Genomic DNA, 27,880 nt, shown 5'->3' on the forward strand with positions numbered 1-27,880 from the left:
TTAAAGATATTCAGAATAATGTTTATTTATATTCAGTGCTATAGTTCATTAAATACTGGTATCATATATCCATGTCTGAGGTAATATAAATTAAAAATATATTCAATATTTCAGTCCCATACTTGTGCTCTCTAATTTTTCTACCATCATACAGAATTTTGAAGCAAACACAGTAGTTCATAATTTTGAATGCAGCTGTGAATATCATTTTAATATAGTCTCTTCTTGTCTGACTATACTTTTGAGGAGAATGATTATTGCATGATACATTTTTAGTACATTTTTTACTTATATTAGAATTTTCTCATAAAATCACACATGTCCAAGTTATAGGATGAATGGGCATGAGGATGTATTTTGGGCTAAGGAAGACAGACTTTGAATAAGAATGACAGCACATGCTGCAGGATTATTGTCCGTATACATTATGGCCCAGATCCAGAAAAACCACTTAAGCATGTGCTTAACTTTAAGCATGTGCGTATTCTCAAGTGACTTCAGTGGGACTACTCACTTGCTTAGTTAAGCATGTGCTTAAGTGCTTTGCTGGATCAGAGTCCAGAAGAGACTGCAAACATAAATTAACAATCCTCTTTAACTCTGCATTGTTTGAAAACATTGCTGGTTTTACACTGCATCACCATTGTAGGATTTTTTCATGTTAGTGAAGCACCTGTGAAAGTTTCTAACTTGGTTCATAAATAGACTATGCAAAAATAAGCTGCTAGAATGACCCTCTTCTCTCCATTTTGATAAAAGCAAAACCTGATTTGAAAAGCTATTAAAGTAATTTTTCAATGGTAAAATATATTTAAGAAAATAAACTCTTAATTTCATCATCTTCCATTGACATATAAGCTTGTTAAAGGGCAGGGCATACCTCTCACTCACAAATTCAACAGACTGAAGCATTTCAATCCTTTTTGCACTATATGCTGGTGTTAGTAAGCCCTTATCCTAAATCTCCATCAAGTCCAACACTAGTGAGCCAAAGAAACAAAAACAAAAAAAATGTTTCTTGCATATGTCTTTTTCATAAAGTCCATGGAGAAAAAAATATATTTTCCTTATTATTAAACTCTTATTTAACTCCTGCCATTAAAATAGAAGATACACCTCACCAATATCTATTTAACTTTAATTAGCCATTGTAAATACAAAGATATAAGTGCGCTGTAAAAATCACTGTGACATGCCATCAAACTCTTTTAGCGTTTCAAAAGTTGTATTGATCCATATTTAATTGATGAAGCTACAGCTAACTTTTTGTGCTTGGATACTCTTGGAGGTAAAGGCATACTTTCATCCGATTTTTTTTTTATTATTCTATTTTGCAAACTAGTGACAGTGGTGATGATGCTATCCTGAAAAATCAATTTGTAGTATTACCAAAGCCTATGGTCTGTATTAAAACTCTCCATGCTCATGCAGTGAATTGCATTGTTGAGGGTTCCATGACAGTAGTACTGGACCTGACCACCAGGTTCTATCCATGCAGCACTATATCTTTAGTACTCCACAGAACTCACTATTGCCCTTGGTTCTTCAAATGTTGCCATCATTATATGCTTTGGGGTAGGTAGGGAGAGTATTTCCCCTGCATCAGTTGGTGAATGAATACTGTTGTCTATAAGGTTGGAAACCTCTTCCTCGTGATCTTCATACAGTGTATTGACGTTCAGCAGAGGGTGAGTGGGATTACGATTCAGTGCAGCTGTTGGCTCTGGTTTGATGTGGCTCAGGGTTATATTTGTTGCAGCAGCAGTTGTTGCTGTATGATTGTGATTACATGAGAGGTAAGCCCCAGCAGCAGGGACAGTTCTGCATGTCTCAGATGAGTACAGAATCTCTTTCTCATGATTTGGGATGACTGAAAGAAAACAGAATACAGAGTAAATCACTGGGTAGTCTATTTTTCCCTACCAATCCGCCACATAGCTGATCCCATAGAATTCAATGGGAGTTTTGCCACTGATTTCAATAGGAGTAGAATTGGGCCCAATAAACAAGTTTTAATGGACTCTGAAAAATCTAAGACTACTTCTTCATGAGAGCTTTGACTTTTGAAAATTCTAGTCCTAGAAGCACATTACAGTGTGACTAACAAGTTTTGTAAATATCACTCAAAGCTACATTTCTAAGCATTGCCTATGTGAAATCATCCTCATTAAATGAACAAAAGTCAATTTAAAAGGATTTAGGAATGTTTTACTATTTCCTCCATAGATTCTAGCCAGTGCTTTGCAAATGTTGTGATTTAATGTTTCAACAAATGTTAGGGATGCCTAAATATGCAAGTTGAAATATAAAAATACTGATTATATTTTCAATGGGAAAAAAAGAAGGGACACACACCATAAGCCACTATTCTAAATGTGTAAACAATGTGTAATCAATAAATATTTCTTTCCAGAACTTGCTCACTCAAAAGCATTCTTGGGTGGGGTTTAAGGTGGGCATAAAAGCAGCTGTTATAATTATTTTGAACTCGCAACTTAAAATATCCAAACACTTGTTTAAGTAAAAATAATTGAGACCAGAAACCCCTGGTGGCTTCCGGGAGCTGGGAGTCAGAACAGGCTACTGGATTAAGAATGCTGTAGGAAGTCCTGCATGTGTATATTGAGGAGTTTGAGGACTCCAGAAAGGAACATAAGGATTTGGAAGTGACAGAAATTTTTAGACCTCAAATCACTTTTCTGCTGGGCAGGGAGGACACAGTAGCTGTCTGTCTGCTGAGGTCCAGAATGGGGGGGGTCTTCTCTTATAAGGAACTGAGAGCCATATCTTTAACACAAAGTTTTCTATAACTCCAACTGCATATTTCATCTTTTATATCGGTCACTTACAGTAATAAAACAAGTAGATATCTAGCTATGGCGCCCATCACCATAGCATCTCCGCTCCTCACGATCACTTGAAATATTTGTCTTCGCAACACCCCTCTGAGCATAGGCACTCACTTTTATTTTTCCCCAAGGGTGCCACACCCCCGCTCTGCCCCAAGACCCCGCCTGCAATCCTCTCCTTTCCCCAAGGCCCCACCCATGCTCTGCTCCTCCCGCCCGCTGCTCTCCACCCTCCCCAAAACACCTCCCCCAAACAGCTGATCAGTAGCACTGTGGGTGGTAAGCACCCACAGAGTCAGCCCCTATGCCTCTGAGGTAGGGAAGTACTATTATCCGCATCAGACAGGTGGGGAACTATGACTTGTCCAAGAACGCACAGAAGTCTGTGGCCAAACTGAGAAATGAACCTGAGCCCCAGGGGGTACCTTCCACACAGACCAGCCTTCCTTAAAGCCAAGTAGGACAAAGGGAAATTTAAATTTGTATTAAGGACTACAAGCCAGCAATAATCTGAGTTTTCAAATTGTCAAGATTCAGGGCATAAGCCAGCCTCTAACAAAAGGGGAGTATGAAGAAACTTTCCTCTGGGCAGACTATTCCGTAACTGCCTTCTGCACAGTTTCGTACACCTTCCTCAGTAGCTGGCGCTGGCCTCTGTCATACATGGGATACTGGACTAGATGGAACACAGGTTTGATCTAGCATGGCAGTTCCTGTGTTACTGGAAAATGAGTGACGTTCCTTACGATGAAGTAGAACTGAGACATAGGAAAGGGTGGAGTATCCTGGGAGCCAACTCTCACTTCTTTTCCTGGCAAAAGTGCTGACATTTTGCATAAGGCCAAATGCAAAATTATGTGTAAAAATCTACTAATACAACATAAAATATCTGCAAAGCAGAAGGACATGTTACATAGCTCTGCCTTGCCACAGCTCTACTACTCCTTATCACAGACCTATACCGAGAAATTCTACCTAACCCAGGGGTCTCGAAGACATGGCCAGTGGGGTTATTTCCTGTGGCCCGCCAAGCTCCCTGCGCCCCCAGTTATTTCCTGCGGCCCATCAGGCTCCCCTCTCCCCACAGCGCGCCGTGTCCCCACTCCTCTGCTTACCTGCAGGCTCTTCCTGCTGCCAAACAACTGTCTGGCAGCGCTTAGGGCTTTCCAGGGGGGAGAGGGGAGGAGCGGGGAGCCACATGCTCAGGGGAGGAGGTGAAGAAGAGGGGCAGGGGCGGGGATTTGGGGAAGGGGCTGGAATGGGGGCAGGGAAGGGGTGGGAAGAGGTGGGGCAGGGCCTCATGGAAGGGGTGAAGTGGGGGCGGGGACAGGGACAGCATGGGGGGGTGGGCAGTGATGTGGCCCTCGGGCCAATGTACTAGTCCTCATGTGGCCCTTGTGGAGATTCTAGTTTGAGATCCCTGATCTAACCCATTTAAGAAGGCTACCTACCCTTATATTATTAGCTGATTAGAAATTTAACAAGATAGAGCAAACAGATCAGGTCACCTCTGAGTTCAACCTAGAGCAGACAGCTACTCCAAATTCTGGCCATTCAGTTTATCACTGTTGAGATGGTATTGCAATGACATACTGTACCTTTGAGAGAAGAGGTGACATGAACTACGACATTCTCCTCTTGGTTTAAAAATCCACCCTCTTGGCTTTTGGATGTAGGCATTGAGGCAATGGCTTGAATCTCTGGCTTGGGTTTTTTACTGCTAAGTATATATGGTTGAACATCCAGGGAAAAGTGCCGTGTATGTTTTTTTTCATTGCCTGTGCCGGAGATGGTGTTTGACTCAGTTTTATGAGATGATGATTGCTGTGAGGTTTTTGAAGTGGACTCTATCAGAGGAGCGACGAGGCTATCGGTTGCTGTTTTCCTGCGCACTGGCTTCGGCTTTTCAGGTTTGTGGTTTTCAACCTTCATAATAGCTAACTGCTCTTTGAATGGCTGAGGAAGTGGATTGCTACTTGGGATCCATTTCATCTTCTTCCTAGGTCTCTTGATAATGAGCTGTTCATTGGCATCGATGTCTGCTGGATCGACACTGGGGTCTACAGTCTGAATCCCTGAATCGCGCATGGTGGGTGTGACATCATGATTAGACTGGGCCAGTGCTGCAAGCAACTGGCGCACCACATTATCATACATCAGATCACTTTCATTTGTTATAAAATCCAAGCGGTTCAGGGATTTTATGTGGTCTCGATTTTCATTGCAAAACATAGCCAGAATATTGATGTCACAAAACTGAGACTTTTGCCACTGTTTCTTGGTCTTTATTCCAACCTTGTTCAGTTTATCAAATATGAAGTTGGACTTGCGGAATATGAAAAGGTGAACTAAGTTGATGAGAATGATCAAGTTCATAAAGCAGAGGAGGACAATGTCTACTCCAGCAATTATCCGTTGCAGCTGGACAGCTGGAAGCTTGCAGTTCACCCTGATGTGCAATTTGGAGCTGCTCGTTTTGTCAGGAGGCTCTCCTAGTGCACATGTAAACTCATTTTGCTTCTGCGTAGCATAGTAGGTGGATAAGTATGTAATTGGTATAATGCTTAAAAATATGATAAATAAATGTCTCGCAAGATAAAGTTTAGCCAAAAAGTTACTTCGCCCTCTTCTTTCCAGGTATTTTTCAAACAAATTCTGCTCAGGGCTTTTTTCCTTTTCTGCATTCTCAATGATTTCCCTTTTCTCCCTTTCTGTGATCCCAGGGCCTTTGGATTGTATTTGTTTCTCTATTTTTGGTGCACGCCCTTCTGCTGCACGGTGGTAGCAGTTATCGATCTCCTGAAGCAAAAAATTAAGCTCAGAAGTCAGTCTGGTGGAGGCTAGAAACTCCCAGCCAAGAGCTGGAATGTACATTATGCCAGCAAAAGCCAGCAGTGCATAAGGAAGGAACTTATGCTCAAACAAGGAGGGCCAATGGCTGGCATCAACTCCTGGCAAGGCATCTTTTAGTTCTGTCCAACAATATCCTCTGGCATACAAGGCTTGGTCACGGGTGAAGTTGTGGGGTGTGTAACAGTATATTGGCTCCTCTGTATAACAGAGAGAAAAGTCACTGCTGTGCATTTAACCTACAAAAGGAGCTCTGTAAAATAAATATTTCAAATGATATCAATTTTCTTTTACTGTTTCTTTACATGACCATCAAGACCACAAAGATTTAATATTAGATAGTTACAACCCGTTCTGCATACACCCCAGGCAAAACTATCCGCTTGAAGAGCTTTAATAAACCTGAACTAGAACTGTTAAAAATAAAAGTTTTATAAATTGCGTTGGCTACCCCTTCCAATGTAGAACTCCACACTGAACTCTGGACAGCTAATGAATGGGATATCCTTAACCACTGTACAGTAGCTGAGACTGTTGTATCAAAATCACATGGCTTCCCTATAGAAATAAGCATAATATATAACTCACCTTAGTGAAATATTTTTTCATTAATAAAGCCAAATTAGTTGTAGTTGAAGTCAATGAATCTAATCCTGTGCAAACTCACAGTAACAAGGACTACTGTACTGAACATGACAGAGAAAATTTAAACTTAATAACATCTAAATACTGGGTCAACTTCATCTCAAGTGTATCTTCTTTGATTTCAATGGAGATACGCCAATAGAGAATCTGTCCAGTTAACAGTGTATTTAGCACTGTAAATATTTAGTTTTACCTTCAGATATTTACTATTAAAGATTTTGCAAGACTAGCAATAAAATATTCTATAAAGTCTAGTGAAAGTTGGAATACTGTTAGTTACTCACAATGACACAATAATGACCTTGACCTAGACAAGCTCTTAGGGGAGAAAGCATGTACTATATCCATGTTAGCTCAATGATATGTCTCTAGAGAGTACTGGATATGGAGTAAATTTTTATAGTGTTTGACAGGCATTACAAGAAGCAGATGCCAAATGAGACCCACGTTAAGTAAATATTTTTCTTCTTGAACACCGAATGTGCCAAGAACATCAAGTTTGTTTCCATTATGAACACACAACCTGGACTCAATCTGGAAGCAACAGGATTAAACGGTTTTTAAGGGTCAGTTAAGGCTGCTGGGACTTTAAAAATTGTAACACTCCTTGACAGTTGTTTCATTTGGTAGCAATGACTAACGATTCCATCTATGGTGTTTAAACCCTTCCCCATAAATCACATGCGCAAAGAACCTCTAATCTTTGCTGCAGCAGTAAGCAAAAAAAAAAAAAAAAGAAAAGAAAAGACCCCCCACCTGCCAAATTTACTGAGCCTTGCAAGGGAAATCGAACAGTTCTCTTGTGCTGTGGAAGGATCAAAAGGCACATGCACATACACTGATTTGGTTACATGAAGACCCAGTATCAGGATTAGTTTTTAGGTGTTTTGTGTGTGGGGTGGGGGGTTGTGGGTTTTTTTTTTTTTGAAGCAATGCACTGCAATAAAGATTAGTTTCTAAAGTACAACTAATCTGGGTGAAATAGTTACAATAAATGCTACTAAACAATACAAAGTCAATTAATTTGATAAGCCTAATTAGTGATAATTAAGTACCTTTACAACAGAAAGAAAGACAATACCTCAAAATGATTCAGTTCCAATCTTTCAGAGAGGGCAGTTTAAGAAGAGTATGTTAATGTTACTCAACTTCTCATTTCGACTCATTTTTAAGTGTATTTCCAGAGTCTCTTTACTCAAGTATCTTTTCTGGTTGCACGATCCCCAAATTCCAGCAATTAGAACAAAATCCCAGCTGTAGTGTCTACCACCTATTTCTACTAGGAAAATGCTCATTGGCTCCCTGGTTTTCGGCAATCACATCACATCCCATTACCGATCATGGGAGATACATGCCGAGAAATTCCAACTCCTGCCATCAAGGGGTTGGTTACTGTTACTACCTTACTACTAAGGTTTCCCTAGAGATCCAGTAGGTTCCTATGGAAGAAAAGTTTCAGTGAAAAAAAGTAGCACACACTGAATGCAGTTTCTTATTTCCAGAAATATATGAAAAGATCTTCCACTCGCTAAGCCACACCTGTCAGCTCCAAGTTAAGTTTCAGAGAAAAACAATTTATCCTGTGGCAAAGTATGTGACTATTTCTCATAGGTCACAGTACGTACTGTACCAGAAACATGCAGTCAAGACTGTATACAACTGCTCACACAAACCAATTGCATTTATTCCGGATCCATGCACCAGCTGGTGTTATGAAATAAATCAGGAACACTGTTTTTTTGTTTTTGTTTTTCCACTGAGGCCTCACAATTAACTATTGCAATATTTCAACACAGAATTGCAATGCAATAAAAACAATCTCAATTAAAGGTCATATACTTAGCATTATTTATGTGCACGCACCATGGATTGGGCACATATCTCAAACTTGGCACAAGGAGTGGTATACTCTGATATAATCGTTTAAATATACAAACTGTACAACTATGTATAGCACATAGGGGAGAATGTAGAGAAAAAGAGAGGGGGACTGACCATAATGACATTTCTATGTATTTCAAGAGTCATGACAGATCAACATCTAATTGGGCTCAATCCAACCTAATTGGGCTCTCTGGAGTCTTTTCATTGACTTCAGTGGGCATTGGATCAGGCATAAAGTACTCTACAGGAGCACATCTCTATAGATCATGTATAGGAGTTCTTACTCTGCAACCATTTCATTCACATTGGTCAGAGATAAAAATCTGAAGAGTTGCACTACGATGTTTGACCCACAGAGTCTCATTTATTAGAGATGACTTCAAATACGAGTTTCTCCTGTCGAGAAAAGAAAGTCCAAGTTCTCCTTGTGGAAATTCGCTAGCTCTTCCACTGTGAAATATCTGTTTTTCAGCTGCTCTCACTGTATGGTGTGAAGTGGGAGTTTTGTAGTTCATTACAGTTATTGAGCACACTGTACTATTTTTAACTGGTGTTTTGTTTATTGATGCTATTTATTTAGGCTAATGTATTGTTTTACATATTTATTACTTTGACAGGCTTGCTATGAATAGTGATGCAGTGTTTAAATAATGAGGCACAACACACACTCAGGGTGAAATCCAAGTGGGAATTTTGCCATTGACTGCAATAGAGCCAGCATTTCATCCTCTCTGGGTACATTTTTAGCAAGAAATAACCTATGTATACAACCTACTGAATGAGATGTTCCTGCAAATGTATTTTCTAAAACATATGAGCCAAACTCAACCCCAGTGTAATGCCACTGATTTCAATGAAGTTACTTTAGGAGTGAATTCGGCTCAGCATACTATACCGACTTAGAAAATTAGTATTGATCGACCATGTTTAACCTAAATAGACATATGTAATCATACCATGATACGATATGTATCCTATGGGCCTGACTGTTCTCTCACTGAAACAGGTGTAAATCAGAGATAACAGATAAATCAGGACCCTATAATAACCTCAATAATTACAAAGCCAATGGTAATGTGTGTCTAGATCACAATGTGATATGAAGAGGATGGTTCGAGTCAACCCCAGTCAGTTCTTACACTGATCTGGCTATCATTTCAGACACGAGAACTGGGCTTGCACAAGGGAGAGGGAATAGGCTGCTTTGTGTGCCTGCTGAAACTGCCCAGGCTCAGATCTTTTTACATTTTCTGTTTTAAAGTGCTTTCTGGGTAGGTAAAAAGCATTGGCCTACAAAAAAGAACAGCAAGAGTGTTAAAATCCCAGCTCCAACACTGACATCAGATACATACAAACCTAGGTTATTGGGTTTTAACTTTGTAATAACAATAATCTTCTTACATTTATATATCAACTTCCATTGTGAAAGTTCCCAAACCACTTTAAAAAAATTCCCGTTTCACCAGTAGTATAGTCAAGTATAAGCACAGGTAAATAGTTTACTCACTTCTCATTTGGTGAATATGGAGTTTAGTTTAAGTTAGTTTATCCAATTCTTTTTTTTACCACTACACCACTGCTTTTCAGGTAGTCACTTCTACCACCACTGAAATGCAGCTCCTCTGGGATAAAACACAGTGGCTACTTAACTGCATACAACAATACTATACAACTGTTTAGGAAAGACAGCGAAGAAAGATGCTGAACCAACTGAAATATGGTCAGGACACCAGACGCAACACACTGCTACACTGGCAAAAAGTGTCATGGGATCTTTAATGACTGAGGGTGGTCAGAACTTTGATAGTAAGTCTCATCCAAAAGACAGCACCTACCTATCACCATTGATAGGGCACTAATTCAGAGCTGGCACAAATGGAAAAATGCTACTTCCATATATACTTGATCCCACACATTTTCCTGTAGCACCTGTATTCTGGTGGGAGTGGTTTTTTTGGGGTGGGATGGGGAAAGAGGCATCTGGTTTTTTTGGGGAGTGGTATGGGATGGTCTCCCATCTAGGCATGGACCGAGCCTGCTAAGCTTATATAATTGGATAAGACAACTTCATTGATTGAAATGCCAGCAGTTGATGTTCAACATAACTGTTCTAAAGGAAAACCACTTTGAAAATCTAGGGCTAAATTCTGTTTTGATTACACCCACAAAACTCCCTTGTCACTGTAGTGTTCCTTTAGGACAATTGTTGATAGAATAAATAACACTGTGCAAGTACCATTGTAAGTGATCTTACTGCAATTCTTTATTTTAATACACTGTATTGTCTGCTATCTGCTAAGATTCAGTGTCCTTTTCTTCTGATATTTTGTAACAAAAATATCCATATAACTTTAAATTCTTCTGTATTTTGACCACATTTACAGCAACTCCGCCTTTGTCCAATTCAACTCTCATATGCAAATAATGGGTCAAATCCTGCTCAATTTACTCATAAGTAACTCTTGAAGTCCATGAGACAATTTGCACCAATAAAGTAAGCAAGATTTGGTCAGCTCTTACTGAATTTTTCAGCCAAATTAAGATAATCAACGCAGAACTTTGTGTTGATATATGTACATACGGGACTATGTAATACTATTAGTTATGCTACATCACTTAAGAATTATAAATTCTTGACAGCTTAAGCTATAGTTGTCAGGCTAGAAGTGGTAAGCAAGAAAAAAAATCTTATATTTGATCTTTTGTAAATAATAAATCCTGCCTCTACGATATACACAAATAGCAACTTTAATCTTGGAAGATCCCTCAGTACTTTACAAACTCTAAACTATATCCTGCAATCATTCCCCATTGCAGAACTCCCACTGATGGCAGGGTCTGGCTCCTATTTATACAGAAATCGCTTCACCCCACCACTGACATGTAGCCATTTGCACTAGCAACACTACACAACAGACTTTAAGAGAGGAAGGGAACGACAACAACTTTCTTTAAAACTTTAGGTAACAAGAATATAATCACCCAAGTTGGAGTTCGGCTCAAAGCCCAGGAGTTAACAACCCAATGCTTGGAAAGAGTACTGATGGAACTTTCACAGCTAGTGCTCAGTATTACATATGTAATAAAAAGTAACCCGGTCTACAGTATATTGAGAAGACACTGTAAAGACTGGTAGGAGCTCATCTTTCTTTGCTTTTGTAGCAACTTGCGAAGTTCATGCAGTTTTTACAAGGTTTTCTTCAAAAAGAGTGAATTTCACCTCAAATAAACAAGCCATTTCTTTTTTTAAAACCTAATATAATGAATCCTGGCATCTAAACATTCATGGACAACGACACAGTAAACAAACCAAGCCCCACTCCTGAAAAGACTTAGGGTACTCCGCCAATGGTGGCAGCGTGTAGAGTATGTGTTGCTACGCACTGTAGTGAAAAAGAGGCTGCATCCACATTGCGGTGTGTACCTACATGCAGCAATGAAAGGCTCTGGCAGCTTTCCGCTGCCAGAGCCTGTCCCCACCACAGGGAGCTGCCCGAGTCTTTCCTCGTTGTGGGAGCCTTTCCCTGTGATGGGGAAAGACTCCAGCAGAGGAACATTACACTGCTAAAAATAACAGTGTAGAAGGAGGAGGCACTGCTTGGGCATGCAGAGAGCTGCATGGGGTACATACCCTACGGATTCAGGCATGTCTTTACTCTGCTCACCTAAGCACTGCCTCATCACCTACACTGCTATTTATACCCATACTAGGGAGGTGGGAAGTGCATGTACTCTACATGCTGCCATAACGAGCGTGCAGGAGTAAGCAAGGGGTTAACTTTATGCACTGGACAATCCCTTTGAAGCCAATGGGATTACTCACAGTACATGAAGTTACTGTGTATCACTCTGAAGGAATGTGGCCTTAGGTCCAGATTCAGCAAGGTGCTTAAACATGTGCCTAACTTTAAGCCATGAGTTGCTCGACTGCATTCAAATGGACTTGCTTAGTGTTAGGAATGGTTGAGCACCGTGCTGAACTGGGGCCTATCGTGTATGGAGCACAAAGGAAAAAGGTATTATGTAAGGAAATATGGTTCAGTTTCAAGCTTCTAAGAGATTATAATAAGCAATACTCAAAGGTATTTTTAATAAGTATGGAAAATGTATTGATTGTGATTTTAGTAGATATTTAAAAGAAAAAAGGAATTTAGTAATAATTTATCACTGTCTGCATAAAAGAACAAATAGCCTTTTACACCTGATTTACACCCCAACTAAATGTAGTGCGCTCAACAAAAGCAGACTCAGGACCCTACTAATGAAAGATTTACACCCCATTTATGCTCACGTTTTTGGAAGTTACCCTGTAGCTTGTATGAATTCACGTCCTTCAGCAAGGATTCAACAATGGGGAAGGGATCAAACAATTCAATAAGTAGAAATAGAAAAATGCAAAAAGGAATAGAGTGACTAAGAATAAACAATTTAAAAATGAGAAAGTCAGCTAAAAGTTGTTATCCATGCTAGTCTAGACAAAGCCAGGCGGCACTTGCACAAATAGCTCTTTTAGTGTACAATTTAACAACATAGTTACACACATTCATGAAAGTCCATGGGACTACTCACATGCTTAGCATTATGCATGAAAGCCTTGATGAATCAGGGCCATGGGGCTTAAATCTGCAACGTGCTGAAGTCAGAGAGAGCTGAAGGCACTCAGCACCTCCACAGATTGCTTAGCACCTTGCAGAATCAAGCCCTTCTTAGGCAATGCTACAGAAATGTATTCCACAATACAATTCCCTTAGGCTTCAGGGAACATATAAAGATCCCGTGCTTTAAACAGACATTAGTCACAATCCAGATTTACACATATGAATAGGTAACACTGAAACACAGGCTTCTGCTAGATAAGCCAGATGAGAAGCTTCATGAGCTCAGCTAGTACAGAACACTATCATACACTGATAGGTCTACCATAATGCAGTAGAATACCATGCCACACACAGTGCATCCACAATATATCACAGCATCTAAATACATGCAATCAAACTGCCACAGGCATGCATCATTCACACTAGGTACATAACTCAGGAATAAATGCGCAATAAAGCATGTAACCAAAGTATTTTATTTTAAGAAAAGTAACTAATTTTTTGTGTTTTTTTAAAGTAATGTTTAAAGGAAAATGGCTCTGGATCCTCTTCTCTCTGGAAAAAAAAAATTCATGTTATTCAGGTTAAAAAGTTCAGTCTCATGAAAAATCACATTACCTAACCAGTAACCAGATCTGCCTTCCCTATCAATTCTTCTGATATTATTTAAACAATTACTGGGTGAAATCCAGGTTCCATTGAAGTAAACAGCAAATCTTCCATTGACTTCATGGGGCCATGAGCTCAACAGCGGTATTTAAAGGACAGTTATGAAAATATAAATTCCACATAAGGACCAATGCCTGCAACAACTTACACACACAAGTCTTATCACATATGTAGTCTTACCTAACTCAGAGGGTAAGGTTATGCACATGCATAAGTGTTTGTAGGATCAGGCCCTAAGCTAGTTCTATAAATTGTAAGTATTATTACTATTAATAAAATAAAAAGACAGCAACTTTACCTTTATTTAGGAGTACTGTCCTACACTTCAGAATACAGGCTCCACGCCTGGTGATTCAGTTTGTCTTCCTGAGGCACAATTTGCCCCACAATGAGAAAGCCTAAGTACAGACATTTATTCTCCTTTTCTCTAGATCCAGTTGGCCTGTTTAAAAGAAAAATAATTGAAAAAAAAAACAAATCAAGAAAAGAGACTACTCTATTGCTAATAGTTCATAATGTCCCAGATTCTACACGCCTTACTCATAACTGTGTATGATGTACATAAGCAGTCTTGATGTTTAATAGCCAATGGGCTACCCACACAGATAGGTACAATTGAAGGTAAATAAGGGTGGCAGAAGCAGGCCCAATATTTATAATTGCGGGCATCTTCTCATGTAGCGTCGATTCTCTATTTACATACATTTCAAATCTACACAGCATAGTCCTACATTAGCACTACATAATTGACATACACACAAAGTTATTTGGGAGAGTATTTGCTACAAAATATTAACTACTTATAATAGACATTACCTTTTCTAAAATTAACTACACAGCACATGCTAAAATTCACTTACCAGGGAATGAGGCGTAAAAGCCTCAACAGTGCCTTGTAATGCCTCCCCCAGGGAAAGAGAAATATTTTTATCTGGGTCCCCATTGAAATGCAGAGGCCCAGTGTGAGAGAATTAGTTCAGAAATAGCAATTGTTGCAGTAGGGGGTGTCAGAAAATTCCTAGTTGAAAGCCCCTAGACTGTTTCTTATGGGGAGACATTTTTTCAATAATGAGCTATCATCCAATATGCGATGACCATGTTGCAAGATGATAATATCATTGTACAGAGATGTTCCATGGTGATGTACTGCTGCATCCTGCTTCAACTGTTTCCTCCTGTGCTATACAGAACTCTGCGAGGAAAAAAAAAACATTTGGAGGGAAGTGACATGGCTTACCCTCATAGCCACGTGTGTTTCTGTACTGTAATCTTGATTTCCATGATGGAAAGATTTAAGGGACAATATCAGAAGAGAAGTTTAGGTTTTGGAGAATGACCCAAAATGTAATCAGTGAAATTAATCCTATACACAGGGCCCAAAGAGAGACCTGTGCACTGTTTACTTTTCAATTCAGCCCTAATTTGAGGAATTAAATGGTGGACAGGCCTTCTGCCTAGAGGTGAATTTCACTCAAAGTGAAAAAAAAATCAATTACAATAATTTGTAGCAATTTAAAAATTCCTCTCTAGTGATCCAAAGCCCAATGCAACTGTATAAATACTCAGGCCCAGATCCTAAAAGCTATTTAGGCATTTAGCTCCCATTGAAATCAGTGAGAGTTAGGTGATTAAATACTTTTGAGTATCTGGGCTTCAGATTCGATCTGGGCTTATACTGGAATTGGAAAAGGTTCACAAAAGGGCAACAAAAATGATTAGGGGCACGGAACGGCTGCCATATGAGGAAAGATTAATAAGACTGGGACTTTTCAGCTTGGAAAAGAGACGACTGGGAGGGATATGATTGAGGTCTATAAAATCATGACTGGTGTGGAGAAAGTAAATAAGGAAGTGTTATTTACTCCTTCTCATAACACAAGAACTAGGGGTCACCAAATGAAATTAATAAGCAGCGGGTTTAAAACAAACAAAAGGAAGTATTCTTTCCCATAACGCACAGTCAACCTGTGGAACTCCTTGCCGGAGGATGTTGTGAAAGCCAAAATTATAACAGGGCTCAAAAAAGAAGTTCATTGAGGATAGGTCTATCAATGGCTATTAGCCAGGATGGGCAGGGATGGTGTTCCTAGCCTCTGTTTGCCAGAAGCTGGGAATGGGTGACAGGGGATGGATCACTTGGTGATTACCTGTTCTGTTCATCCCCTCTGGGGCACCTGGCATTGGTCACTGTCGGAAGACAGGATACTGGGCTAGATGGACTTTGGTTTGACCCAGTATGGCCGTTCTTATGTAGATACATTAATAATGACCACAGAAATACCTATAAGTAAACTGTGCTTGTGTATGAAATCCCAAAGTGAAATGAACTCTGACCATAAAGTAAAACTGGTTATATACAACCTGGTCTGGTTTCACAGTCTAAGCAGGTCAAGTGCACAAAATAAACAGCATAAATGGTGGAAAATATCATATTTGTTATATTGTTTTATTCTTCTTTATAATAATGATCAGAAGTGTAAAAGCTGGCTTGTATCAGACGCTTTTTTGCCCAGGTATAACTCAAAAATAGTTTCAGTATAAAAAAAGAAACAAACGTCAAAAAATGAGCCCAGAAGGTAATTAAATTGTTGTAATCTCTTCTAGTAGGTTGGTGGGGGTTTTTTGGAAGGGGAGATGGAAGACCCTAGACTACTACCCTTTAGAAAACAAGCTGCTCTGTATGTAAAGAAATTGTTTTTTTGCAAAATGTCACTGCAGAGCCATGAGAATGTCATTACATAGCATCACAATCCCACTGCAGATGCCTCTTGCCCTCCTGAACTGTCTGCCCACTCCACCAGCTATACACATTGGAAAGAGGCCATGCTATTCCTCCCAACTGGCTTCCTCAAGCCCCGGAGCCTGCAAATGGTGAGTTCCCCACAACCTCTAAATGGATCCCACTCCTTCATTCAAAAAAAATAATAATAATAATCGTAAGTAATGACTTAAACATGTCTTTAGATGGCTCTGCTCTGACAGTGCCCCAGAAATAGTGGTTGGGCTCCAACCCTCAGGACCAAAACACTGACTGGGACTTCCCAGGGGACTGCCTGAAATGCTGATCCCTCAGCTTCCTAATGTCTGTGTGATGGGCCCTGGGACAGTTAGAAAAGTTGCTGCCACAGTTCTATTGCAACATTGTACTTCCAAATTCAAATACAAGTGCATAAAATATGGGCCTGATCCAAAGTCCAGTCAGCCAATGGAAAGACTTCCTCCGTGGCCTTTGGATCAGGCCCTGTGTGATGCAAAAGAAATCTCCAAGAGAATCATATCAGTCTACTAAATAATATGCCACAATAACGTTTATACATATTTGACCTTTAACTCATGCACCACACAGATCTTCACGCTGACAATGAGGTGAGGCTGATTCTTACTGAAGCCTTTTTCAGCCTCAAATACAATACGGGCTGAGATTTTCCCAGGATATCTGGATGCCGTTCTTATGCAAGTTAATGGGAAATAAGGCTTCTAAAGCCCTCAGGTGGCTTTAAAATCCGAGTCTATGAACTTCCTGGAACTTCAGTCATACCCTCAATATTACTTATCCACATGTTTTCCTCTTGAATAAGACTACTGAGTAAGGTAGCATCTAACAAAACAGATAGCTTAGTTCAGTGTGAATTCCTTCAGCTGTCTGTAAGTGCATGTTAAACTTCACCTTATTCACACTTCAGTCCTCAATCGCATGCATCTGACACATGAAGATGAAGCTGTCACTAATATAGACAGGGTCACCCACACAGAGATCCCATGAGAAGAATAGGATGCTTATGTCTCCAAACATTTTCTGAGAACTGGAAGCCTGGACAGATAACTGAATGTCGCTTCCAGAAATACTGTATGTAATCTTCACACTATTCCTCAGAATTGTTTTTGACTGTAGTAAACAACTCTACTGGATAACTATGCCTTTCCTCTTGAGTTAAGCTCATGACAGGCAGGGGGGCTTGCAAGGGGGGAGAAAGCAGGGGCATGGACACCCTTGCCCCAATAACTGGCAGAGGTACAAAGCTCCTCCAGCCCTGGGACTGCAGGGGCGAGAGCGAGCTCCTCCGGCTCTGGCACAGAAATGCCATCCCAAAAGTGGTCAAATTGCCTCTGACGACAGGCCAGCTTGCGTCTATCCTTTATTTGTAAGGCCCTGCCAAATTCATGGCCATGAAAAACACACCATGAACCGGGAAATCAGATCTCTCCTGTGAAATCTAGCTATTGGAGGGGCAGGGCTGGGGACACCCCAGCGTGGCTCCAACTGCTGGTCCTGGCAGGGCTGAGGAGGGACGGGACTTCCTCTTCCCCTGCATGGCCACTCTTGGGGAGAGCTCAGACCCACCTCCAGGTACTTTCCCTGACTACAGGAAGCTCCGTGGCTGCCGCCAGCTCTGAAGGCTCCCAGCAGCACGGGGGAGATCAGACCCACCTCCACCTCCCTGAATCTCCGCCAGCTGAGGGAAGTTCCATGGCTGCTGCCTTCGGAGCCCAGCTCTGAAGGCAGCACAGAAGTGAGGGTGGCAATCCCACAACACCCCTACATCAGCTTTGTGACCGCCCGTGATCCTCTTTTGGGTTAGTACCCCCACGGTTACAACAGTGTGAAATTACAGATGTAAACATGGAACTGACCAATTTTAAAACCCTCTGGCCATGAAATTGATCAAAATGGACCACAAATTTGGTAGGTCCCTATTTATCTATGAACTATCTTTAACCTTTAGGTGAAATTCCCCCCAGTGCAGAGAGCCTGCAAAAGACTCTATGTACCATTTATACCCTGTGTAAGGCCCTGATTCTACAAAACATGTAAGCATGTGCTTAAACCCATTGCTACTCCTTTCATCCTATTTGCTGAATCAGGGCCTATGAGGCTGTTATAAGTAGAAGTGGGGCCAAAACACTTGTGCAAGTCCTTTGCACCTATGCACAAATTTCTGCCCTTAGTTATGCTTTCATGTAACCAAGACAGAATCTGGCCCTGTACTCTTAGCAGCAGTAATAAAAAATAGTCTTTTGCACTTTACTGCTATATGCTGCTCTAGGTGCAACCAGAGAAAATTTTGAAAATAAACACTTAAAATTAAAAGCCACTATATGCATATGTCAGATGACTTGAGTATGTGTAACAAACCCTGCCCACATCTTGAAACAAGAATATTAGTAAGAAAAGTTGATCAGAGATACCAAAAAAGAGAACCTTATTGTGTATTAAATAAATCCTCAACAAACACAATTTAAAACGTACTGTAGATAATGAAATGCATCAAGAGACATTGAACTCATGTAGAAACTGTACTACACAGTGAAATAAACATCATTTATGCAGAAATGATTACATATCAGGAATTAAAACATAAAACTTGAACTGACTCATCAGTCATTTAACTTACTGTCTCCTTCCATTACTTCCTCATGAGAATTTTCTAGCAGAAGGGTGGTAGAGGGCTGAGCTAGGTAACTGCTAAGAGATATAGAAATACAGTATTTGTGAGCAATGTTTGGTATTGAAGGCATTAATTTATAAATTTAATCAAAAGGCCAACACCAGAGCTTGGCTTTTTGACCAAAACGTAAATCAACTGGCTGCCAATGTTCTGCTTTATTAGAAGTATTTAGCAGCTTTTGAGGGGAAAAAGGAACACGTGATAGTTGACTGTGATATGAAAATTATCATTGACTGCGACTGGAAAGCACTGGATAGCGTACATTATAAGAAAATTAATGTGATTTGGCAATTCTTGGACTCCATCATTAACCATAAAGCTTTTGATAGATCAGAAATCAAACATTTCAACACCTCGACATTTAAAATGGAACGCAACAATTCATTCATTTCCTTTGGAGCCTGCGTTTCAGCTCCTTACTCAGAAAATCTCCCATGGACATCAATGAGAGCTTTGTCTGAGTAAGCAGCCCAGCACCGGGCCTGACCTGTTCAATGGAGAACTTTTCTTTATAATATTGAAACCACTTAGGAAAATAAAACAATACACACAAACTAAGCAGCTAAGAGCAAGGACCAAATTCCTCCTAATCTAAGGTAGGCTGAAGAACTTGGTGTCTGGGAGGATGAGGCAACAACACCATAAGTAGCCTCTACTCTAACTGCAGAATCACTGTCCTGACAATCATATTGCAGCTACCCACAGAACAAACAACTTCAGCACCTGCCAATGAAGAAAAGCATTCTGCACAGACTGTCCTCTGGGCATGTACATTTCTACCTCGGATGACCTATTTGTGGGTGAGGTCCAGGTCCGTGGGTTTCATGGCTAAAGACAGGTGGAACTGAAGGGAGAGTTAAAACAGCGCTGGACACAAAATGATGCACTTCAAAGTCAGATTTAATGTTGTATGTATAATTCAAGCTTCCAACACTTTGATTCTAGACATTGTAAAAGGGACCTATATACGGTAATGTGCCTATAGCGCATCCAAACATTTGGGACCCTTTAGATCGAGATCCAAACTTCACAGCTCTGACCTGTCTCCAGAATGGGAGAAACAGAAACATCAAATGCAAAACAACTGCTGAACTTTGGGGTAGAGTGGATTTGGGTTTGATTCTGGATTAGAACTGCATGTCTGTCCTGTGGTTACAGTACTAATGTGTCATTAAATGGAATTTCGTGGTGGCTTATTATTTCTTTACATATTCTTCCAAGAAGGATGCAAAAGTAGGAGCAATAAAATTCTGGTTCAATAAGAAAACATTGAAATTGTCACTTTAAAAAGAAAAACTGAATACCCCCTAGTAATATGAACATACTAATCCAGTGGGCTCTGACATTTCACATATGGAAGGCCATCAATAAAGACTGTATAAATTGCACAAGTGACACCATAAAATTATAGTCTCACAGCCTGTTTCGAGGCTGTTTGGCACCTTGTATAGTCATTTCCATCTGTACAAAGTGGGGGTACGTTCCCTCCATTCACACACCAGTGGTACTGTTCTACACAAGAGTGGTGTACTGAAAGCTGTATTGAAAACTGTAAACGATCATTTGAAATACTCTGGGGTTTTCCTGGTCCCGCTTGCAGGCTAGCAGGATCTGTACAGAAGCATGCGATTCCGGACCTAGTACCAACTGGTTTGCAGGCAGCCAACCCAGTGTAAAGAGGGCTGAGTTGTGCCTCTCTGTTTTGGGAGACAACCTGCTTTCTATTTTTGGATTCTTGTGTGTTATTCCTAAATTTTAGGAAATAAAAGTAGTGTTACATTCCCACCCTGCAGCAAGGGTATTTATGTTTTTATCTAACTTCTCTGTGTGTATGCCATGAACATATAACAAGGTGCCAGACAGCAAAGAATCAGGCCTGTGGGTATGAAATGTTAAGGAAAAACAGAAGGGCTTCTGACCCTTCGAAGGGTCATGTACGGACATGTACCATGCAAGGAGATGTATATGAAGTTGACTGTGCGCTGGAAACCCGTGTATTAAACTCTCTTATTAACATGAATAGGGACACCTTTGGTATTTTAACAGAAATACAAATAGCTTTGACAATAAAGGAAAGAGTCCAAACATGCACAGATGGTAGCTTTCATCTTCAATTAAAAAAAATCATCCTTTTGTTGTCCTTAAGTTTCAGACAGTAATTCCTGAAGGAAAACACAGAATAAAAACAAGTAAATTCCTCTGGGCCTACCAGCTGTGTGCATGTGGACTTGTTATCCTCTGTGTATTACCTCCAACACCACAGGAGCCGACTCCTCAAGACTTGGCTGTTGTATGAATCCTTGTAAACAAGGCTCTAAGCCCTGAAATTTTAGAAAACAAATCTTGGGTTCAACTTAAATTCAAATCTGAACCCATTCAGTCAAAGAATTATAGGCCAATTCTGCTCCCATTAAAGGCAAAATGCCCACTGATTTCCAATGGCAGCAGAATCAGGCTCTGTGTGAGATGCAATTTTTCTAGGGCTGGAGTGTGAGGGTCAGAGATGAGGAGAGGGCTCATGCCAGTCCTTTGGACTCTCTCTCTCAAGTGCCCAGATTTTTTTGGTAGCGTAATAGCCAAGTATCTTTCTTGGAGGCCTTTGTACCCCCACTGCGGTTACTGTGTGCCAACTATAAACATGCTATGCACAGCTGTTGACTCACCCTCTGGAGAGCTTGCTTTCTAGGAATCATGCTATTTTATTTCAAAAACATTAAAAAACTGGCAAGTTCAGTAACAACACTGTAAAAGGGACTATATGTGAGCAAGTGTCCACAGGTGTCTCCTGAAAGATGTCCTGAAGAGCATAAGTAAAGGGTGAATTTGACCTCTTTGCAGAAGGTCAGCACAAGGACTATGGTATGCACCATGTAAGCCTTAACTTATGACCTCAGAGTGAAATCCTGGCCCCAGCAAAGTCAAGAGCAAAACTACCATTGACTTCAATGTGGTCAGGATTTCACTCTCAAAATCATATTGGGCTTACAGTGTAGAGAAGCCTCATGGTGTCCCTCTGCACAGAGGTGAATTTCACCCAAAATGCATTCCCATCTAGCAGTGAAGTTTGGGGAGGAAATTATTTTAGCTCTCAATAGATTTTGTTTACATTCCAGTTTCTTACATCTGGCAAACATGAACTGAGATGACAGTCTGTCTTTGACACAAAGTCAGGAATAAAAGTTCATAAAGAGTGACAGCAAAGGTACCTCTGATGGAAGGAAGGTTCTTCCATATTTAAAGCAACACATAAAATATGAAGCTCACCTAAACTGTGGTCTTATCATGGAATTAACATAAGACTTAGTTCAGTGCCTGGTGAACTACTAAATCCTTCTTTATGTGCCAATATAATTATTAAAACAGTAAATCATATTCTTAATTTCTCAGTGGTGATGTAAAGATAAAAGCACTCGGGTACCAGGGCAATCTGTGTGGAATAAACTGCCTAGATAAACAAAGAGAAAGTTATGTTAACTTAAACATTTGGTTTATGAAATATACACAGTAGTAACATCATAAACTAACTTTCTCTTTACTTTACCCATCAGGAAAGTACAGTACACGTTAAATCATGCTACAGAGATAATAACCTTTAAGACTGGAGATGGATTATTGCCTTTTAAATAATTGTCTCTGTCATGACATTTTTTGTTTGTCTGGTTATCTAAAGTACAATTGTGCTTTTCTGTATTCACTTTCTAGGCCAACGAGGCATGGGCTAATGCTGGGAAACTCAAGTTTTCTCTTGGGGCATTCCCTTTTGCAAGTCACTTGTACAGCACAAGCAAGCTGTCCAAGCAAGTGGATGCTATTCCACATGCTCCACTGGACTGCACAGACACTGTTGACTCCCTGCTTGGTCCTGCATGCCTAAGTATTGGGGTAGAGAAGGGATATGAGGGGCTCAACTGCACTCCACATATTAGTCATACAGACCCTTCCTACACTAAGCAAGATATGTTGCAAGAAACCATTGTTCTGAGCTCACCATACTTGTATAACACCCGTATTTACATACACAGCACTAAAGTGTTTTACAAGTACTGGTTGCATGAGCCTGGAGAGATCTGCCCATAGGTTTCTTTTTATTTAGGAAGATTACACTGGCTTTAAGTGGCTTTTCATGGATATTACTATTTCCGGGAATTAGAATTCATACGTAGTATCAATTCTTATTGTTTATTCTGACACAATAACTTCTGCATTCAAGAGCACAAAGCAGCATTTGGGAAGCTGCCATGGTATTTGCGATAAAGATACAATAAAAAACCACCCCTTTTTTGCCAGCAGAGTTTGCATTTTCTGTATCTACTATCTAATTTGCCAGAAGGTATGCAGCAGAATCCAAAGCAAAGAGCATAGCTAGACTTTGAAAACGATAGTGACAGTACATAGGTAAACCATAATACGAGCATCAAAAAGCGGGGTATGTGCTAATAAATATCACTTAGCAATAAGGCATGTATTCAGCAGGACTAACATAATTAGTGAACGCAGTGTAGCAGGACTAACGTCATTAGTAAATACAATGTACAATCTCTCTGAACAAGTGTAATTTCACTAAGAAGTCTCAGTAAATAGAGCTTTGGTAATTAAAAAAACTAGGGTCTACTCCTTCTCCTATTAAAATGAATGGAAGTTTTGCTACTGATTTCAATGGGAGCAGGACTGAGTCCTTAGTAATTAGAAGCTCTGATCCTGAGTTGTTAGCTCCCAAAAAGAAGACAATTTTGTTACACCATGTCCATGCTGAGCTTACATTATAGTTTTATTATTCACTCTTTTTTTTTTTTCATCCAGAGTGTCTTTTATTTCCCACCCCCCTTTTTATGTTTTGTTTTTCTGAGTTTTGGAGCATCTGAGCAACCCAGTGACATCACTGGAGAGCAAAATGTGGCCCATTTTTCCAGTACAGTATAATGGTGTCCTTTGTCCTGAAAGGTGAGGTTTGTTCTGTCTATGCTTTTATCTTTCTTTGGACCAACTTCTGCTGGTAGAAGGTACAGGCTTTCAAGCTAAACAGAGCCCTGCGTAGCTTGAAAGCCGTACCGCCCACCAAAGGAAGTTGGTGCAATAAAAGATTACCTCATTCATATCCTGGCATCGACATGGCTACATCAACACTGCAAAAACTGCATTTAGCATAAGCTACAGCTTTGTGATCCCAAGGTGAACTTATCATATAGACTCTGTGTCTAGACTCAAATGATTTTGTTTTTGGTCTATCTGAAAAAGTTGTTTGACTCTTAAGGATACAGACTGCCCCTTGCACATATAAATCTTTCCAAGGATAAAATATGTTCCTCAAACTGCTGAGTTAAAGGCAGATTTTCCCCCGCAGGGAGTGCAGTTTAAGCCAAAAGGGAAAATGAAGGATTTATGTCAGTAAAATCAGCAGATCCGCTAGATCCACATGCACTTGTTTGTTTATCCTTGCATAGTGACATCCAGTCTGACAATCTCTGAGCCTCCCCTCCCTTAATCACATGATTCCCTTTGGAATTCTTTCTCTGAAAGGACTATAGACAGGGAGGTAAGTTTCTACTCCTTTCACCAGTTAAGTCATGGATAGATTCTACTGGGAAATCCACATTATCCAGAGGGAAATTATCAAACTCCTTCCCCTCCCTCTCCCTCAGAAAGTTATCTCTAAAGACCCACAAAGCCTCCAGATGTCACACAGAAGGGCACTCGCAGTACAGGAGGAGCATGCTACAAATAGGGTTCCCCCTTCTACAGGGCTGGTTGGGGTTCTGCCCTATTTTGCTTGCCTCCACACCAAGCAGAGGAAGAGAAAAGTCTAAACCCTTACATTCTGTGGTGATGATTTTCAAAAATCACTAGCGATTTTGCTTTCTCAATATGAGTGACCTTAAAGGGGGCTAATTTTCACAGGATTAGCACTCAGCACATTCTGAAAATGAGGCCCCTTCAAGGTGTCTCAGGTTGGGCATCCAAAAACTAAGGCACTAAATATCACTATTCATGTATAAAAATCTTGGGCTATAAATATATATTTTTTAAAGTAACTGGTTTAAAATTGTTTTCATTTGTAACATCAAAAATGTCTTTCTTTTAAAAAAAATAATTTGTCAAATAGTAAAGCCTTCATATGGTTTATGAATATTTAATAATGGAACCAAATAGAATATAGAGTTGTAAAAGTAAGCCCCAATGCATGCACAATACAGGCCTGATTTTGTCATGCTTATCTGACAAAACTTGAAGTCAACACTACCTACTAATGCTACTAGCTGCAGACTGCACAATCAGTTCCCACATTTTTGAAATACAAATTTAATATTGACTTGAGCATGCAGCCTTAGATCACTTGTGCAGTGGTCAGATTAATACAAAAAAAGGCTTAAAAGCTCCATTCATCAAGTCCATATTTCACAACCTAAGATACATTTACTTGAGAGACTAATGACTTCAAAAGACCCATAACAACTTATGAGTTCCCAGTTTTCAAAGTTCAGTGTGAAGGATTGATTTCATAGACCATAAAGGCTCTGAAGGGGATGCTAGGAGCAATGTAGTTGAAAATAAAATGTTTACAAGCATCTGAATACAGGTTTTCACAATAGACAGTAACAACCTAGTGGGCAAATAGTAGTTATTTTCATAATCACAATAGGGCCTACCACAATATGGATGTAGTATATATGTATAAAATTACTATTGTTCACCGAACGGTGCAGTTAAACATGCACCCAATCCACTAGTAAATTTGCATAATAAAGATATGTTTAAAAGTCATTTTTGGTAGATCAGCATAGCTTCTGTTTAACAAATACACAAAACACACTAAAGTGGCTGCCCCAGCTCATGTTTACGCTTGGGTCCACCTGCTGCATCATAGCATAGAGTAAACTCCCTTCAACTCCAGCAAGTTCCCCTGAGAGCAGAGGAGTAACTGATCAGAAGAATGGTTTCAGAGTAGCAGCCGTGTTAGTCTGTATTCGCAAAAAGAAAAGGAGGACTTGTGGCACCTTAGAGACTAACCAATTTATTTGAGCATAAGCTTTCCTGAGCTACAGCTCACTTCATGGGATGCATACTGTGGAAACTGCTCTGCAAACACAGGCTAGGGCTTGCAGTCCTATTGGTTTAAAGGAGGCTGCAGGAATAAGGAGAGTGGAACTGGGCCCTGCATCTTTCTCCCTTGGGGGTTGCCAAGTTTGGTTGGAGGTATTCCTGGAGGTTTCACCACCTGACATAACCTTTAATTAAAGATTAATCTTTAATTTCCAGGATAATCCTGGAGTGTAGGCAACCTATTTGTTCCCCTGTAGAGCTTTATCTGTCCGCAGAGCGCTACCGATCTGTAGGCCCGCTATCCACAGAGAAAGCTGCACAATGATCTCGCCATCTGCTGCCCCTTCCCGCTCCCTCCCGGGTTCGCCCACCCGCGCTCTAGCTCGCCCCCCTCCCCGGGTGGGCTGACGTGCGGAGCGGGATCATGGTGGGGGTGGGCGCCCTGCTGCCCTTACCGGCGAAGTTCTTGGTGAAGACCAGGGTGACGAGCAGAATGGGGATGAGGACGGTGCCGATGGTGACCACGCGGTCGAAGGGCAGCTCGAGCTTGAGCTGCAGCAGCAGCGCCGCCAGCGAGCCGGCCTTGTCGTCCTGCTGCCCGGGCAGGATCAGCTCCTTCAGCTTCTCGCCCGCCAGCAGAGCAGTAGCCATGTCCGGGTGGTTATCGATGATGTGTTGCATAAGCGGCTGCGGGCGGCTTCACGCCACGCCAGGCTCGCCGGGGGGTGGCCGAGCTTCGCCCCTGCGTGACTCGCCGGCGGCGCGGGCGCTCCCAGCCTACAGGGTGACACCGACAATGAAAAGAGCCCACGCGGATGGGAGCCGCAGCCAGGGACCCGCGCAGATGGGGCGGCGGGCGGGCTTGCAGCAGTGGCACCATCTCTAGCTCGCAGGAGATGCTGCTCCTATTGGGACTGCGGGTCTGCCGCCCGGAAGCTATCCCGGGCATGCTCCGCGGCTCTGCACGGGAGAGCACGCACCGGGACCCCGGCAAAGCCGGGCAACCAGGGCGATGCAACAGAGCTACAGGATCGGGGCAATGGCGCAACCAGAGCCGCACGGTGGGAAATCAAAGAGCAACACAGGCAAGGCAGTGCGAGCTGTGCAGTAACATTCAGGGAAGAGCCCTGCAAGAAAAGGCCGTGAGAGGGGGGCAATCAAAGGCATTCAGTGACAAGAACAATGCAACGAGCTCTGCAATAAACAGCCACACAATAAAAGCCGGCCAGAGCCAGGCTGCCCCAGGTAAAGTGGTGCAGACGCAGGGAGGAGGGCATTTACCTTGTAACTTTGGTCTCTTCAGCTCCAAGCGGATGGTGTGACCCAAACGGTGACGTTGTAAATAACTGCAGAGGCGAAAACAACTTACCCCCTCTCCCCGTGCCAGGAGGAGGAACCGCACCTCCCACAGTCATACAATCTCCCCCAAAGTGGGGGGAATGGGGGGTAATCTATCGGTGCTTGTTATTGCCGCTGCTGAAAGGCGCTTGCACGGAAATCTCCATCTGCACCGAGCGGCAGCGACGCGCAGAGCGATTCAAGAAGGGGCTTGCAGCGGCGGGAAGGAGGCTGCCGCCCAAAGGCGAATGGGCTGAACGCAAGAGGTCCGTTCCGCTGTTAGACCGAACATCTGGAGCCCGCCTAGCTGGAAGCAGGGGCGGCGGGGGCACTTGCAGTGGCGGGGAAGCTGGAGCGGCGCTGGCTGGTACCGGGCGAGCACAGCGCACGAAGGGGCTGCAGCGCTCGCGCTGCCTCGCGCTGGGGCTGTGGCGCCGCAGCACGGCTCTGGGGGGCGAGCAGCCGGATTTGGTACTGGGCTGTTGCCGAGCATGCTCAGTAGCCTCGCCTGAAGTGGTGGCGGGGGGGTGGGGGCCGCCCTACCTGGGCATCCTTGTCCTCA

At 41.5% G+C, this 27,880-nt stretch overlaps 1 protein-coding gene across 8 annotated transcripts; it reads right to left on the reverse strand.

The window, feature by feature from the left end:
• Positions 1–27,818, reverse strand: PANX2 (pannexin 2). 8 transcript variants are annotated; one of them, XM_073328297.1, is made up of 5 exons: positions 26,436–26,483; positions 21,152–21,263; positions 18,889–18,959; positions 4,448–5,899; positions 1–1,870 (listed from the first exon to the last, which is right to left on the reverse strand). In XM_073328297.1, exons 3-5 carry the CDS (start codon positions 18,899–18,901, stop codon positions 1,509–1,511), a joined length of 1,827 nt encoding a protein of 608 aa, XP_073184398.1. In that variant the 5' UTR covers positions 18,902–18,959; positions 21,152–21,263; positions 26,436–26,483; the 3' UTR covers positions 1–1,508. The 8 variants fall into 8 exon arrangements, with proteins under 8 accessions (XP_073184398.1, XP_073184393.1, XP_073184396.1 ...); XM_073328292.1 differs by lacking the exons at positions 18,889–18,959; positions 21,152–21,263 and adding an exon at positions 27,262–27,818 and having other exon boundaries at positions 26,436–26,757; XM_073328295.1 differs by lacking the exon at positions 21,152–21,263 and having other exon boundaries at positions 26,436–26,516.
• Between the last annotated feature and the right edge of the window lie 62 nt (positions 27,819–27,880).

The sequence above is a fragment of the Lepidochelys kempii genome, chromosome 1, assembly GCF_965140265.1.
Source record: "Lepidochelys kempii isolate rLepKem1 chromosome 1, rLepKem1.hap2, whole genome shotgun sequence".
Classification (NCBI taxonomy): Eukaryota; Metazoa; Chordata; order Testudines; family Cheloniidae; genus Lepidochelys; species Lepidochelys kempii.